At 31.1% G+C, this 16,509-nt stretch overlaps 1 protein-coding gene across 6 annotated transcripts; it reads left to right on the top strand.

Moving 5' to 3' along the window:
* Positions 1-5,205: 5,205 nt before the first annotated feature.
* LOC109806642 (pfkB-like carbohydrate kinase family protein) lies at positions 5,206-15,694 on the top strand. Of its 6 annotated transcripts, none has more exons than XM_083071090.1 (11): positions 5,233-5,354; positions 10,647-10,741; positions 11,019-11,049; positions 11,226-11,351; positions 11,954-12,056; positions 12,826-12,873; positions 12,964-13,061; positions 13,220-13,334; positions 13,443-13,525; positions 14,072-14,633; positions 15,344-15,694. In XM_083071090.1, exons 2-11 carry the CDS (start codon positions 10,674-10,676, stop codon positions 15,400-15,402), a joined length of 1,293 nt encoding a protein of 430 aa, XP_082927216.1. In that variant the 5' UTR covers positions 5,233-5,354; positions 10,647-10,673; the 3' UTR covers positions 15,403-15,694. The 6 variants fall into 6 exon arrangements, with proteins under 6 accessions (XP_082927217.1, XP_082927220.1, XP_082927216.1 ...); XM_083071092.1 differs by lacking the exon at positions 10,647-10,741 and adding an exon at positions 5,812-6,067 and having other exon boundaries at positions 5,255-5,354; XM_083071091.1 differs by lacking the exon at positions 10,647-10,741 and having other exon boundaries at positions 5,206-5,354.
* Positions 15,695-16,509: the final 815 nt, after the last annotated feature.

Genomic DNA, 16,509 nt, shown 5'->3' with positions numbered 1-16,509 from the left:
CTTTAATAGTCCAATAGTCCAACAGTCCAATAGTCCAACAGTCCAATAGTCCAACGGTCCAATAGTTCAACAGTTCAACGGTCCATTCATGGATCGTAGGTCACAAGTCATGAGTACATATTTCATACAGTCATATCCTCATAGGTCCGCATAGGTCTCATATATACTTCATATACTCAAGTCATAATAAGATCTTCATAAGTTCGCATAGGTATTTTTATTCTAAAACTTATTCTTTTTTTAACATCAATTACATATTTATTAATTAATAGGAGGCTTAGCCTTCCATATCTTTATTAATAAACAATTTATTCATTTTTTTTCTTTTATAAAAATAGTATAGTTATTATTTACTACGGACAAGAAATCAAGTAATGCAAAAAGCAAAGCACATTAATAACAATATTTCATACAAACAAACAACAGGCATAAGATCGGGAGCCAATCTAACAAACAACTATTTAACGATTACTCCAACACCCCCAAGCGAGGTTTCCCACTCCCCCCCTTACCTGGATAAAAAAAGAATTCGGCAGAATCTCCTCTTTTTCTTCTTAGATGATTATCGAAACAAGGGCAGAACCTTCTCTATTCTCCTCCTCTTTCAAAACCTAGGCAGAACCTTATTTTCTTTTTCCTTCTCTCTCTCTTACTTTCTCTCTCTATTTCTCCAGAATTTCTTTCTCTCTAGAATTCTGAATTTCCAAAACCTTAAGCCCCTATTTATAGAAATTTTGAAGTTACTATGCACTATGCACTATTCATTAAAATAATATTATAAATTACTATGCACTATGCACTATTCATTATTATATTCAAATTAATTAAAATTTTGAAACGGAAAGAATCCGCAGCCCACGTTTCAGCCGCCCCTTCACTGTGCAATTGCATAGTAAAATACTATTCATACATACGTATACGTAATTAATAAAATACGTATATATAAATAGTAAAATACGTATACATGAATAGTAAAATACGTATATAAATAGTAAAATATGTATATAAAAATATGATATATCTACTAAGAATCTCAATACATAAAAATAAAATTTTGGGATGTTACAGAAAGTCTCTAGGGACCTCCAGCATGACATCCTCCTCCACAGTCCTGGTACTGGCCGCTATTCTGGCTTGCATCTCGTCCGCTCTCCTCCTGATCTCTTCATTCTCGCGCTGAATAGCCTCCTCTCTTTCCCTGGACCGCGCATTTTCCTCCCTTAAGCCATTGATCATGGCCATCATCTCCTCCATGGTAGGGGGTTGTGAGTTGTTGTTGTTATTGCTGCCTCTCGCCATGGTAAAGTGTAGGTCTTTCTGTATGACTTGGGGCGTAGGAAAAGTTTCACCGTAGCCCCACGGTGGGCGCCAAAATGTTCCAGCCAAAGGGTGGACTAGGGTTTTTTCCTAGATCGTGCCTTAGAGCCAGAACATTCAAAATGTGTAATCTGCCCTGTCTAGACTTAGGGTTTTAGGTTTTATACTTCGTCGCCCATGGGCCTCATGGGCCCCGAGAACGTAGGGATTTCCTCAACCGTTCTTGCTAAGTGTCCGCGCAATGCGTGAGGATTAATCTAGTCGGTCTTTAACCGACTAGGCCTGTGCCCTGGGTCCACTCGGGTAAACGCCGAGTGCCTCCTTATAAGCGAGTGGATCCGAGTTAGGGCCGAGTCGGCTTGCACACCAAGGATCTAGTCGGGTACGCGCCGAGTGACCCCCTTATAAGCGAGTGGATCCGAGTTAGGGCCGAGTCGGCTTGCACACCAAGGATCTAGTCGGGTACGCGCCGAGTGACCCCCTTATAAGCGAGTGGATCCGAGTTAGGGCCGAGTCGGCTTGTACACCAAGGATCTAGTCGGGTACGCGCCGAGTGACCCTCTTATAAGCGAGTGGAGTCGATGTAGGAGTAAATCGGCTCGCATAGAGATGTTAACCCGGTTGTAGGCCGAGTGGTTCTCAGTCAAGACAAGGGTCAAGTCGGATTCTGACCGGGACGGTACATATATATATATACAATATTTTAAAATTATACAATTATTTGTCTATTCAAGTTAACATATATTATAATTTTCATTAATGTATCAAATCAAATGATATATATTTATTATTACTAAATAAATAAAATTTATATATTATTTTTATAATACTACTAATAAATTAATATCAATAATATTATTAATATATTTATAGATAAACTAATAATTTGATAAATATAACTTATTATATATTACTATACTTTTACAAAAATATAAGTATATTAATTAGAAATATACATATCTTATCTAATATATTTATATTTTTGTAAAAGTATATTAATATATACTAAGTTATATTTATCAAATTATTAGTTTATCTATAAATATACTAAAAATATTATTGATATTAATTTATTAGCAATATTAAAATATTAATAATATAAAATTTTTATTTATTTAGTAATAATGAATATATATTATTTGCTACATTAACAAAAATTATAATATGCGTTAACTTAAATAAGCAAATAATTGTATAATTTTAAAATATTATATATATATATATATTAAAATTTTAAAATTATTAAATTTTTAATAAGAGAAATTAAAATCGCACAATTATGATATTTGAGGGACTAAATTTGTTCAATTAAAAATTGAAGGACTAAAATTGCACAACTTCAATCCTTTAGTGACTAAAATTACCCAATTAAAATCTTAGGGATCAAAATTGCACAATTGTAATACTTGAGGGATCAAAACTGCAATTAAGCCAAAATAAAAATAATTTTATACAATCTTCGATTACAAGTTATCATTTATGGTAAATTGTTAAATTTTATAATTAATAAGTAAAAAGTCATTTTAATGATTACATTTGAATGATTGAAAATGTAAAACTGTTTGGTGGTATTTGATTGATTGTGCGAAATTTATATACATGTCTCTATATTATTATAATATTGTTTATTTTGAAATTAAATTTTCATAATTTTTTATCATTTCTTTAAAGACCTCGTATCAATGAAAAATTATGTGTGTTTATAAATCTTTATTTCTTTCCATGATCTAAAGATATGTAATCTTATCTGTACTCCAACAAACTTTCTCTTAAATAAAAGATCATGATTTAACCCCTTCAATAATTTTTTTTCTAATAGTATAAACTTTCTCTTATTTGTAATCTTATTTGTACTCCAACAAACTTTCTCTTAAATATATTTATATTTAAATTCTAATAGTATAAACAAGTAGTTAGTCCAATTGGCATTGGAGCCAATCTCTTTGATAAGATCTAAAAAAAAAACATTATTTGGGAAAGGAAATTACATTAATGCTTTATTTGGATAACATCATATTACTCATAATTCTCCACTAACTCATGTTATAAATGATTATAACTTTCAAGAATTATACTCAAAAAACTCATATCACTAATATCATCATACCATAAAGGTATCAACATATATAATTAATATATCCAAAATTAGAGAAAAAATGTTCATCCTCACATAAAAATCATTAATTCACACTTAGATCAACATAATTATTTATCTATATTGTTCTAGGTTAGTTTCATCTCATAAAAATTATAATTTTTCTCACTATGAAGAGATTTTCAAAAATAATATTAATTATATACACTATTTTTCTCTAAATGATGCCCCACAATTATTTTCTTCACCTCTTCACCACAAACTTTCACACAATAAATGAATATTTAATTCTCCTCAAACACTTTTAATACAAACAATTAAATATATAAAGTCTTTCAATATAATGTGCTAATCATGATTGTGAATCATGTAACATGCACCACACATTTAATAAGTAGTTACAACCCAAAGTAATTTAATTATCAATTAACATATCATAGTTGAACATAATAATCCAATATAACAATATATTACAGACCATGATATCAAACACAAAATATTTAACATATATTGATCAATAAAATTTGGACAATTTCTTACCAAATTGGTTGGCAAATTAATTATGCTTATTGTTATTGATATGAATTTCTTCTTCCTACAAAACTCATTGCTTTACAGGAGACTCAACAATGGTAGAATCACATAGGACTGACCAATTGACACCTTGTTCTCCTCCACATGTGACCATCGCAGTAGCGCATAAGTTGCGTTCTCTTTGTTGTCATAGTCTCGTGCTCATCTCTCACATTCATCAAGAATTTTTGTAGACAACTTTAAGTCTTTTAGATTGTTGTCCATGAATGTTGAGAACACAAACTAATTTAAACTCTTGAGGTGTGTAATGCACTGTTCTAAATGACTTATCTACAGACACTCACGCAAGTCTTGTAGGATACAACATGATCTTTTCAATATTAGACATGCATTTTCAATTCCATCTATAACTACTCAATATTAAATAAATAAAAACTACAACAAATTTGGTTGAATGTCTCCAAAAATATTTTCATTGAATATATTTTATTCTAATTTATATACAAAGGAGATTGAATTATACATTTTTATTGAATATATTTATTCTAATTTATATGCAAAGGAGATTGATTATTGCATAATTTGTATATTTTAATGGTTTCTAGTCCTCAGAATTAAGGTAAATTTGTTTTTAATTCTTCAAATTTAAAATCACTCTTTTTAATCCCTGTAATTTTAAAAAATATTGTTTTAATTCTTATATTCAATTTTTTAAAGAAGTCAATATTGTCTTACACAATCTACTTACTAGTGTTTTTTTTACATTAAATTTCGTTGATATTACATAACTTTTTCAATTTGTTATTTTTAGATGTATTATTAATAGTTTGAGAGGTTAAAACAATATTTTAAAAATTACAAAGATAAAAAAATAATTTTAAATTTGAGTTATCAAAAACAAATTTACTTAAATTTAAAAGATTAAAAATATATTTAAATTTATTTTAATTTAAATTCTAATAGTATAAACAAGTAGTTAGTTCAATTGGCATTGGAGCCAATCTCTTTGATAAGATCTAAAAAAAAAACATTATTGGGAAAGGAAATTTCATTAATGCTTTATTTGGTTAAGAGCAAATGAGTAAGAATTAAGTTCAAAAGAGTGAAAATACGAGAGTGAAAATAAGTAAAATTATTTGACAAAAAAAAATAAGAGGGGAAAAAATTGAAAAATAATAAGTCCTATTTATTTATTTCTTTTCATCTTTCTTGTCTAGTATCTATTATAACACTGAGAAGTCGGCTGTATGAATAACAAGTTAAAAACGAAATTATAAAAGTATAAAAAAATAAATGGAGAGTCCTTGAAGTGAATGAATATGAACATTGAGTAACAAGTAATCCCAATATTCTTCTCCTCGCCCTCCGCTTCTCAACACCGAACCCTGCGCTTCTCCTTCGATCTCGAGTATGTTTCTGTCACACCTTATTTATCTCCTCTGCTCCCTTAGGATTTTATTTCCAAATTTTGCATCATATTTAACAATCCACATACGCAGAATTCGATCCAAATTGTTTACCATTTTCCCTTCCAACCTTGTTTTCATATCGTGTGTGACCGCGACTCAGAAGTGAAAACTTTAGATTAGAGTGCTCTAGGAAATCTGAAATCCCTCTTTGGAATCTGTCTTTGTAGTTTTTGAGTAGTGAACTGAGTATTGATTGACGTGAAAGGGTCTAATTCATTGAGTTATGTATTTTATAGAGTGATTTATGCTTTTTATTGAATGCGCAATCTCGAATAAATGTTTGTCATGTATTTTATTGAGTTTCAAATTCAGGCCTAATTACCTAATTCATTGATTCTAACATTCTCAATTAGTACATAGATTGAGGCAAGAAATTAAATGAGTTCTATTTCTCAGTGAGCAAAGCCCTAGCCAGTTAGGTTTGGCTCATGTCTAGCCAGGCCTGCCATAAGCATAACTGTTGCCAAGCATGGTTGCGATTTTCCCGCAATCCTTGATGTTGTACCAACTTGCAGACAAATGTGACCGCTTTGTGGACCTTTTTAAAAGCCTTGATTGTTGCTTAAGATGGTAGTTTTACATGATTAGCAGAGTTGTTGCTGTGGGCTACATTTAAATCACCCAAGTGTCTGGATTTCTTATATGGATGCTGGTATGTTTTCTTTACTTGCCAAGAAATAAAAGATAAAAAAAGTTAGGGCCTGCCCAGTAGTCTATTGTCCATTGCCTTTATATTGTTGTGTTGGCCTGTTGGGTTTGGTTATCAAGTACTGCCACTTGGTAATTCTGGCATAAGTTTTGGTGCTGTCGAGATTTGATTTTAGACCAGTGTCTTGAGTCTATGTTCTGAAGAGGAAAGCTATGGAGTTGGTTGGATGTTTATTACTTGTATGGTTGTGATAGCATGCCATAGTTGTGCTATAACGAGGTGATATGGGTGCCCTGTATCACTATGGGATTCAAATAGCGCAGCAGTTCCAATATGGACCATTGTAGCCAATAGCGGCACTTTTATTTTATTTTATTTTATTTTTTATCTTTTTCTTTTTCTGTTTCCATTCTTTGTTCTTTGTTCTTTGTCTAGACTTCTCAATTAACATTTTTCTAATTTTTATCTAATTTGTTATTTTTTCCTGTTTGATTTGGTCACTGTGTTCTTATTGCTCCTAGATTGATGATGATTGTGTGTGCAAACTGTGACTTTTTATTTACCATAAATCATAATTTTTTTTGTTGTTGAGTAGATATATGAATAGCATGAATTATTTAGTTTCTATTATAATATTTAAAATAGCGTTTATCCCACTTTGCACTATTCTTCCATAGTGTTTTCAAAGTAGGTCACTATTTGAGACTCATAACTATGGTTTGTGTTTCTTTTCATGATCTAATGTTTGCATAATAAGGAGAAAATTAAGGGAGGAAAAGCATTTTTGAGATTTATGAAAACCTAACCTAGGCAGTGTTAAGTTGGTACGTTCCATGGCATTTATAGTGTTTTGTTTGGTCATCAAATACTGCCCTAATTCCGGTGTAGGTTTTGATGCTGTCCAGATTTTATTTTATACCACTCCCATGAATAGATGTTTTGAAGTGGAATGCTAAAGATATTTAATACCATATGTTTGTGTTTCTTTTCATGATCAAATTTCTGCATAAGAAAGGATAAAATTAAAAGTGGAAAAATATTTTTAAAGATTTATGAAAACCTAACCTAGGTGGTGTTAAGTTAGTATGGCCGTATAGGTGTATGCATAGCAGGAGCTTCCTCGATCACTTCTGCAATTTTTTATCCTATCTGGTTGACAAAACTTACGTATTGCCTGTTAGAGTTGTGTTATATCTGCATTGCTTCACATCAATGCTCTGTGTGTTCTTTTTAAATTTTTTGTCATTCAATTATGACGCCATGATCATGGGTATGCTTATGTTTGAACATGATTTAGTGTCCTATATGGGTTTTTAAACATTAACATGTTTGTCTTTGCTTAGAGAACATAATTTTCTTTTCTAGTATATAAGAGTGAGGCTTTCTAATCTATGTGCTTGCATCAATGAAATAAACACTATTCAATTATTTATCCATTGGGTGTTGTAGCTTAACATTCTAGTTGAAATTCTTTGTTAAAGATAATTTGGTTTTCGTCATTAATTCATGGTCTGTCATGTGATGAGCCAACACGAATCTGTTTCCTTTGCTGCCTACTCATCTAGTGTGATTGGATAGATTATTCTCTCCATCCACGTAGTTAATAATTTTACATTAAATTTTTTCCCAACAAACCTTAATGTTGCCTCATGAGTAGTCCCTACATTCTACTCACATTGGCAGTAGCCTCACTACTGGGTTACCCTTTGTTCAAAATAACACCTGCCTCATACCTATCTGCCATTCTGTGATGACTTTTGTGGCTTTCCGGCTGAGATATGCCATTGAAATTTGAAAACAATATCTATTACTTTGACGAATTGAAATTCTAATAAGGTGGCAACTTTTGATTTGACACAATAACCTGACATGTCTGAAGCATGGAATCAAAGCAAATTGTGTGTTAACAGGTCCTTAGTTGTAGAAGTATAAATAAAATATTATTATACCCCATTCAGCACATTATTTTTTCATGCAACCTTTATCTTTCTCGAAATTTTTTTTTTCTCTCCACGTAATAATGATGGAAAATCTAGACTCTAGACTAAACCTGGCAACCACCATCATCTGGACTCTGCGAATGCATCTCTCCATTTTTCTCTTCACTTTGTGTTTTGAGTTGTCTAGGCTCATAATGACACATTGATATGATGTATGGTATAATTTGAACTTCATTGAGAAAAATTCAAGTCCCACGTTGACTAGAGATAAAGTTAAAACAAAGTATATAACTAGGGCTAACCCTCACATTTCAAAATGGTTTGTAAGGTTGAGTTAGACCCATAATTCACTTTCTTAAGATGTTATCAAAGTTATTTTAGATCTATTAAAAAGGGTTACCCACCATTTATACACATATCAAGCCTAATAGTATTGGGCATGAGGGAGTGTATTGAGAAAAATTCAAATTTTGTCTATCTTAGATCATTTAAAAAAATTCATCCACCATCTATTCATGCATTAAGTCTAATAGTGTTGTTGGGCATGAAATGTATTGGAAAAAATCCAAGTCGTACATCAATTAGAGATAAAGTCAAAACAAAGTATACAAGTGGAGATAATCTTCATCTTGAACTAGGGTCCATATTGTTTGGTGATCAGATTTTTGTGGATATCTGCAAGACCCTTGGAAAAGAAGCTAGATTGGGCTAGACCCATCTCGTCCCCGTACCCATACTTGTCGGGTGTATGATTTTTATCCCTGTCTCTGTTGGGTATCGGGTATACCCGTACCCGTACCCGTCAATTTTTATTTTTTATTTTTTTATAAAAAAATATGATATTTTTAAATTATTTTTTTATTATATTATAATTATAATTAGGTTATTTCTCTATCTCATATTATAATAAATAATTACACATAAAAAAATATTAAAATTCTTTAATATAATTAAATTAAAAGTGGTTATTAAATTAAAAATAGGAACGGGGATGGGTACAGGTACGAGGCGGTTAAGTACATATCCGTACCCGGTCAAACCGGGTATTCTCCGTCAAAGTCGGGACGGGTTCGGGTATTACCTGCAAGTACAGGTATATTTGTCATCCCTATTCTCAACAAGTGTTTATAAGAGAAAAAATTAAGATGAGTTTTTGTGTGCTGAATCATTGCATAACATGAGTTTAAGATTTTTTTTTATCTATAACAAAAAAAATCAATAATTTCTCATTGTTTGAATAGATATCATGGTCAACAAAAATCACTTGGTGATCATTCTCTAATCATAATGAGTTTCACAAAGTCAATTTTGAAGCACAAAAATATTGGGATTATTCACTATTTTTAATCTAAAAAAAGTATGATAATTATATTAATTAGAAAATTTTATTTTCTTAGATTTTATCTACAATAAAATATACTTTAGAAAATTAATATTTTATTATGTGTCTAATTAGAATCTGACCAAGACTTCATTATGAGTTATAAATACTCTTTAAATGCCTTATATTATTCACATTATTGATTAATTAGTAGGAAAAAAACATTTCTTGTCTTTGCTTGAATAGTTTAGTGAGATAGTGTGCGATTATTGTTATTCAATAATAGTTTTTAGAATAAAACTTCAGCATCAAAAGACCTTTGGGACTTTTATTAATTATTATCATGCATTGTTTTATTTTCATTAAAAGGTTAAAGTTATATAACAAAAAAAAAAGAAAAAGAATAACATGTATGTGAAAAATGGGGATTCCCTTTATATATAGGTATAAATAATGGTGAGGGACTTGCCTTTCATGGGTTGGAATAAGGTTAGTGTCAATTATGGGTTGATAAATTTAGAACATGCTTGGATACAAGTTTATAAGGATTTTTAAGAGCTTCTCTACTAGAAAGTACTCATTATTTTTAGTAGAAAAGCTTTCAAAAGTCCTTATAGATTGTATCCAAATAAGCTCATAGTCATGTTGTGCGCGATGGTGTTATAAGGGATTTTGGAGAGAAAAGAGTCACTAGAAGGGGGGTTGTATAGTATCAATTGGAAACTCAAGACATTTTTTGAAACAATGAAGTAGTATAAAGACTTTAAAGGTGTAGATGAAGAGTAAAAAGTAAAAAACACACAGTATTTTTATATTGTTTTGTCTCAACTACCGAGACTACTTGTAGTTCTTGATCAACCTAATCAAGTTTCACTATCTTTACAAAGATACAAGTATTTTTTTACAAGTCACTTCTGGTTTAACCTAAGTATTCTTTGACTTGCTTATTTAAGTAACTATCCAAGTTCTTTTTGAACAACAAAGTCTCCCTATACTTCAACAACTAAGTATTCTTTATAACAGAGTCTTTTCAGGCTTCAACAACCAAATATTCTTTACAACAACCTTTTTAGGCTTTACGCTATAATATAAAGTTAAAGTTGGGAAATCACTTATTATTTCATCTTACTCACAAGACATGATGCAACCAATTTAAGTATAGAGTTTTTATAGAAAGAATGAAATGCAGTTATTTTACAATAGTTCTTCTTCTTCTTTCTTTATAAGCCTTCAAGCTTCTTTATATAAGTATTTCACGAAGATGACTATTGCAAATCCTTGAGTTTTTCTCACATTCTTTCTTTGTCTTCGTTCTTTGTAGATAAAAGTGTTCGTTGGTGCGTTAAATATGAGCATTAAATGCATTTCACTAAATTGTCACTTAACTGATCAAGAAAGCTACTTATCACGTTTAAGGTGCAAAACTAGATGAATTGTTGTGTGTGTAGTTGAAAATGACTTTATAATATATATTAAACTTTATTTTTATTTAATTTAATATAAAGTAATTAAAAATTTTATCTTCCTCTCTGTTCTCTCTACCTATACAATTTCTCAAAGCTTATTCCTGAACAAACACCTAGACTTCATTGCTGTCTTGTTCCCTCCACGTTTTTTTTTATTTTTTTCTTTCTTTCTATCGTGCGATCGCATAGTTATATACTACTTGATTGGTTCTTTCACTCTTTGCCAGAATGGAGGGAAGCATTAGGGGAAGAACGCAGGTTCGTGAAATAATACTGTTATGCATCACGCGAGCTCTTATTATGTTGATATTTGTTTATTCCCCTACTTTTATTTTTCATGTTATTTTTTATTTATTTATCTCTCCTTTTTCTTTATTATTGCATTTTGTGCAATTTTAATTGATGGTAGTTTTGTTGTTGTTGTTGGTTGCAAGGTTGAACTAAGAGGTAGGAAATTGGAGCATGAGGATGGAGAAGCAGTAATAATTGGAGGTATGGTGTTGGACATTCATGCTACACCTTCAATGCGAGCAAATCCTGGAACCACTACCCCTGGCAAGGTTAGTAATAATACTAATCTATCTATATTCTATCAGAGAAACAAGAAAAGAAACCTACTTGGCACATCTTTATTTGTATGTATGCATTTATATTATTCTGTCATTTTTTTTTTGCTTTTCTGGGACTGTAATTTATTTATGCTTAGTTACTGTGATGTATCTGTAAATATAAAGTTGAAAATTGAAACCCCTTCAATAGAAGGGCTCAAGAGAACTACATACAACCCATGGTTCACTAGTCACTAGCAAATCTCAAGTTGATTACATTGATTAAGCAAAGATGATGCAGAATTGCATCAAAATCAATTCTAAAAGAGAGGATGATGCCTGCACAATTTTTTTTTCCAAGGGTCTGACACTTCTGAAATTTGGAAGTTTTTGAGCTCTTTTTAATCCAAGTTGAGAAAGATGGGAAAGACTGAACCCAAAACTCTGGTTAAGAGAAACCATGTTTCTTGCCCTTCAGACCAGCAGGCATTGGTTAGCTCAATTTTTTTAATGATGTGAAAAGCATAAGCAGTCATTGACCTGATTGAAAATTTTAATCATTCTTTTTTCTTACTCGTGTTTGTACCTATCTTCTTATATTGGAGAATTGTCAGGTCTATTATGTCCAAGGAGGTGTGGCAAGGAATATAGCAGAGTGTATGTCAAAACTAGGAGCTAAGCCATACATGATTAGTGCTCTTGGGTTTGACATGGCCGGTAAATTCTTACTGTCACAAGTTATTTTCTCTTGCAATGTTGTCATAATTTTTTACTTTGAGCATTTATTATGGTCAAGGGGTACCCTTTATGGCAACTTGAACTTATTTCTGTTGAAATTTGTCAGTTGTTCATCGTGGAGACATTTCTCTGATTTATTTATCTAAATTTGTGTATATTTCTGTCCTAATTAGACTTAAGCACAAAAGTAGTATTGATTTTCTTTAATTAACTCCAGTAATGTTCTAGATTTGACTGGAGCCCTTGGTGGCTTAATTAATAATATCTGATGCTTTGATTGACCTTTTAGACTACCTTTAATTACTTAGATCCCTGATTACAAATTAGACTTTCTTCACTTAATTAACTAGTTAAATACATAGAAAATTACCATTGAGTGACTGAAAACATCTAATAATCAAAATATTAAGAAAATAGTTTTCATTCTGTATCACATACCCATGACATGGACAGGTAAAATGATAATTGAGAAACCAATATATGCTTCATTATTATCTTTATTCTTCACTTATTCCAATAAATAACAAATTATAAAGTATCCCAAATCTATAATATTCTGAATAATATATCCTTCTAAGGATGTAAACTGATAAACATGTCATGCCAATCAATTAAGAATCTTCTATGATTGATTCTTAGTTAATAATTTGTGTGTGTATCAGAAGACACTATGATGAGACTGGCATCTGGAGAATAAATCTAGAGAAGAAACTTACAAAATTCTTCCTTTATTCTCTTTATTTTCTAGGAGATTTGCTGTTGAAGCAGTGGAAATCTGCTGGCCTAACCACAGAAGGTAAGCTATTTTGTCTTTGCAGCTTTTATCATAAGAGCTGTCATAACAATCTAAAATAATGTTTTTTGTACATTATTGAATTTGATGTAGGTATTTTGAAGCATAAAGATATTGAGACTCCAGTTGTATGCAATATATTTGATGTTAATGGTGAGGTAGCAGCTGGTGTTGCTAGTGTGGAAGCTCTTGTAAGTTGATCATTCAAGTATTAAGCTATCAAGTAATCTCCAAACTTAAGCAAGCTAAAAGATGTATTTTGCAACCTTACATATATTTATATAATGACAGTCGTTATGAAAGACCAAAGCTAGTAAAAAGAAAATATAATACAATCATGTTGTTGCAGGAAAAATATTTGACACCTGACTGGATCTTGCACTTCCAAAGCATTCTGCTTTCTGCTCCAGTGTTAATGGTTGATGCAAATCTGAGTCATCCTTCTCTTATAGCTGCTTGTAGAAGTACTTTGCATGCTAATATTTTGATTTTCTTTTTCCCTCTCTCTGTTAGATTATGAACTCACTACAAATGTTGTTTCTTCCCTTTGCATAAATATTTTCATTCCTTAGTGGCGGCTGACATGGAGTGTCCTGTATGGTTTGAGCCAGTATCAGTTACTAAATCTCGAAGAATTAGTTCTATTGCCGAGTATGTGAGTGCTATGCTTTACACAAACATGATATTCTTTATTAGATCTATTTCATGGTTGGTCAAAGGTGTTTGAGAGCAACTGGGGATTGCAATAGTCTGAAATAGTTGTTGACAAAGAGAGAGAATGAGAGACATAATATGAATTCCATGTGTCTAATTTACACAGTGGAGGCTCTTGTTTATAACATAAATCATAAATGCAATGGATAATGGTTTCCTTAATTTATATATACATACAGCTCACAATGTCTCATAATATCCCTAATTACAATATTTACATAATCTCTTAACAGTTGTTGACAATTTGTTTGGTATAACTGTGTCAGCAACTTTCCTTTCATTGTCTGGAACTCTTATTCATTATCTTCTTAATAATGTCGTTATTATATGTATAAAGTTAAACCTCTGCTAGCATCACTAATTTTTTAAAAATATATTACATTGTGCAATGTGCATATGATACTCATTAAATTTATCAACATCATAGGATACCATTCATACATTTTGTATCAAAATTGTTTTCTATGACGCTGCATACTTTGTTTAGGTAACTTTTGCTTCTCCAAATGAAGATGAACTTATTGCAATGGCAAATGCTTTATCTGGAAGTGATGTGTTTCATCCACTTAAAGAAAATCATAAGAAAAATATTTCAGTAATATCTTTGTTTCAAATGCTGAAACCAGCAATATGGGTTTTGCTAGAAAAAGGCATTAGAGTGGTCCTAGTGACCTTGGGCTCCAATGGAGTGTTTTTATGCAAGAAAGGAGGGCCTAGCCACTTTAAAATGCCTACAGAGAAAACAAATCGTTGTGGCTTTGATGGACAATTATACAGGACTATTATGGAAAAATGTCCACCTAGTCGTTATTCTGGTTTTTCAGAACTTGATAGAAGCTCTCTTCTCTTTGCTGTGCATTTTCCCACACTTCCTGCATCAGTTGTGAGGCTTACTGGCGCTGGTGATTGCTTAGTTGGTGGAACACTCACATCAATTTGTGTAGGATTAGATATTATGCAAAGTGTATCTGTTGGCATTGCAGTGGCTAAAGCTGCAGTTGAGGTTGAGGCTAATGTCCCATCTACTTTCAGTTTATCTGCTATCGCAGGTAAAGTTTTAGCTTTGCATTTAGTTATAGCCATGGTCATAATATGCTTCTGTAGTTGCTTCTTTTGTTGCATGTTTGAAGCTTACTGAACTGATTAGCATCCCTATTAACAACTAATTACTTTTTCTTACTTTCCATTGTTTTTATGATTGGAGATTTTGGCAGCCTGCATGTGGACTTGAATCAGTGTTTGAGAAATGAAAAATTGATATGAAACCTATCAAGTATTTATTTGAATTCTCATGCAAATTGCAAAAGTATGAATATTATGAAGTCTACGATGTTGCCATGTCTACCAAAGACTAACTTATTGATAACAAAGAATCACATGAATAGTGATATATATTATTGAGATCTGTCAGGAGAGTTAGTTCATGTTTGGAAGATATTAATTTCTCAGAAATAATCGCTTATTTTTTAAAAGGCTCTCTCAGGAGCTTACAAAAAACAGTTATTTCTCTAGAACAAGAACCAAACATGCACTTACATTAGAACTGCTAATAAACCAAGCATGTGGGAATACCCCACGGTCTAACCAAAAGGAAAAGAGTTTGATAAGGCAAAGTCCTATGTTGCACATATAGTGTATCCTCTTCAGTTATGAATTAATTTTGTAGCAAGGTTTCGTTTATTGATAGTTGAGTGCTTTACTGCTTCTACAACCATGATGATGCCATATGACCTTGTGTTTTCCCGTCTTTCTTGTGCAGATGATGTTAAATCTGTATACTCTGGTGCCAAAGTTCTCTTCCACCAGTCGATGTTATAAATTTTGAATGAGTATGGTGGTAGATAACTAGCTTGAGTTGTGATATAACAACCTCCTTTGACCAAAGAAAAATGGTAACATCATCATAAGGCTTATGGCATTGAAAAATGAATTAATAACTATTTTTGGAGTTTTTATTATGTTTTCACTTTTCACATTTGCATATAATTGTTATACTTTTTTCTTTAACATTGGTATACGCTTCTGCACTTAGATGTTAAACTTGATCATGTCATGATTTTTGTCTTTGTATTGAATCGTTTGTTTCCCTAAAATTTATATATTTACACCACTTTCGCGAAATCACTGAAGTAAATAAATGAAAGCATATTACTTTCATAACCGCAAAGTAAAGGGCTAGTTGCATGGCGAACAGCAGGGTATTATAGTACTTTTGCTCATTCTTGCATTGGAAAATAAAATAAAATTATCCGTAATCTGCCTTATACTCGGGAAGTTAGCAATGCTAATTCTTATCTATGTACTCGTTTGTTAACTATATACCTAAACCTGGACGTATAGGGCCATGACGAAAATTTCCAAGGTTGTAAGGAAAAAATTATTTTCAATATCTAGTATTTTAGTGCAGATATTTAGTTTAATATAAACACCAAATCTTATTTTATTTTTTATCAACTGCTAAATAATTGATCAATGCTTATATATTTCTAACATTTCACTATCAATAAATAAAGAAATATATATATATATATATATATAAGATAAATTCATTTAATCTATTTTGACATAGTTAATATCATATAAAATTTGAATAATTTTAATTCTAATAGAACTACATTGAACGATGATAATATTTACAAATATTGTCAAATATATGTTAAAAGCAATGTATTTAAAAAATACAATCTTTTGATATAATTTATTATTTTTAGTGGAATATGTTTTTAAAAACTTAATTTATATATATTGTCGGAGCTTCTTTATACATCTAATAAAATGTGATTATTTCATTACATCATCTTGTTCAATAAAATGATGTTGCAATATAGTGAACTTTTATTGGATATATGTGTAAAAACATTTCACACTAATAATTTATATATGTAAAGAAAATACATTTATTTGATTTCTATATTTTTTAAAAAT

Source organism: Cajanus cajan, chromosome 3 (assembly GCF_000230855.2).
Source record: "Cajanus cajan strain Asha chromosome 3, NIPB_CcT2T_4, whole genome shotgun sequence".
Classification (NCBI taxonomy): Eukaryota; Viridiplantae; Streptophyta; class Magnoliopsida; order Fabales; family Fabaceae; genus Cajanus; species Cajanus cajan.
This window is presented reverse-complemented; position numbering and strand designations above follow the sequence as displayed.

Bases quoted from the DNA above. Each gene is read 5' to 3' on its own strand.
- LOC109806642 (XM_083071090.1), top strand. From the start codon at position 10,674: ATGAGCATTAAATGCATTTCACTAAATTGTCACTTAACTGATCAAGAA. The intron at 10,742-11,018 runs GTGCAAAACTAG...ACTCTTTGCCAG, and splicing joins AGCTACTTATCACGTTTAAG to AATGGAGGGAAGCATTAGGG. The intron at 13,062-13,219 runs GTAAGTTGATCA...ATGTTGTTGCAG, and splicing joins TTGCTAGTGTGGAAGCTCTT to GAAAAATATTTGACACCTGA.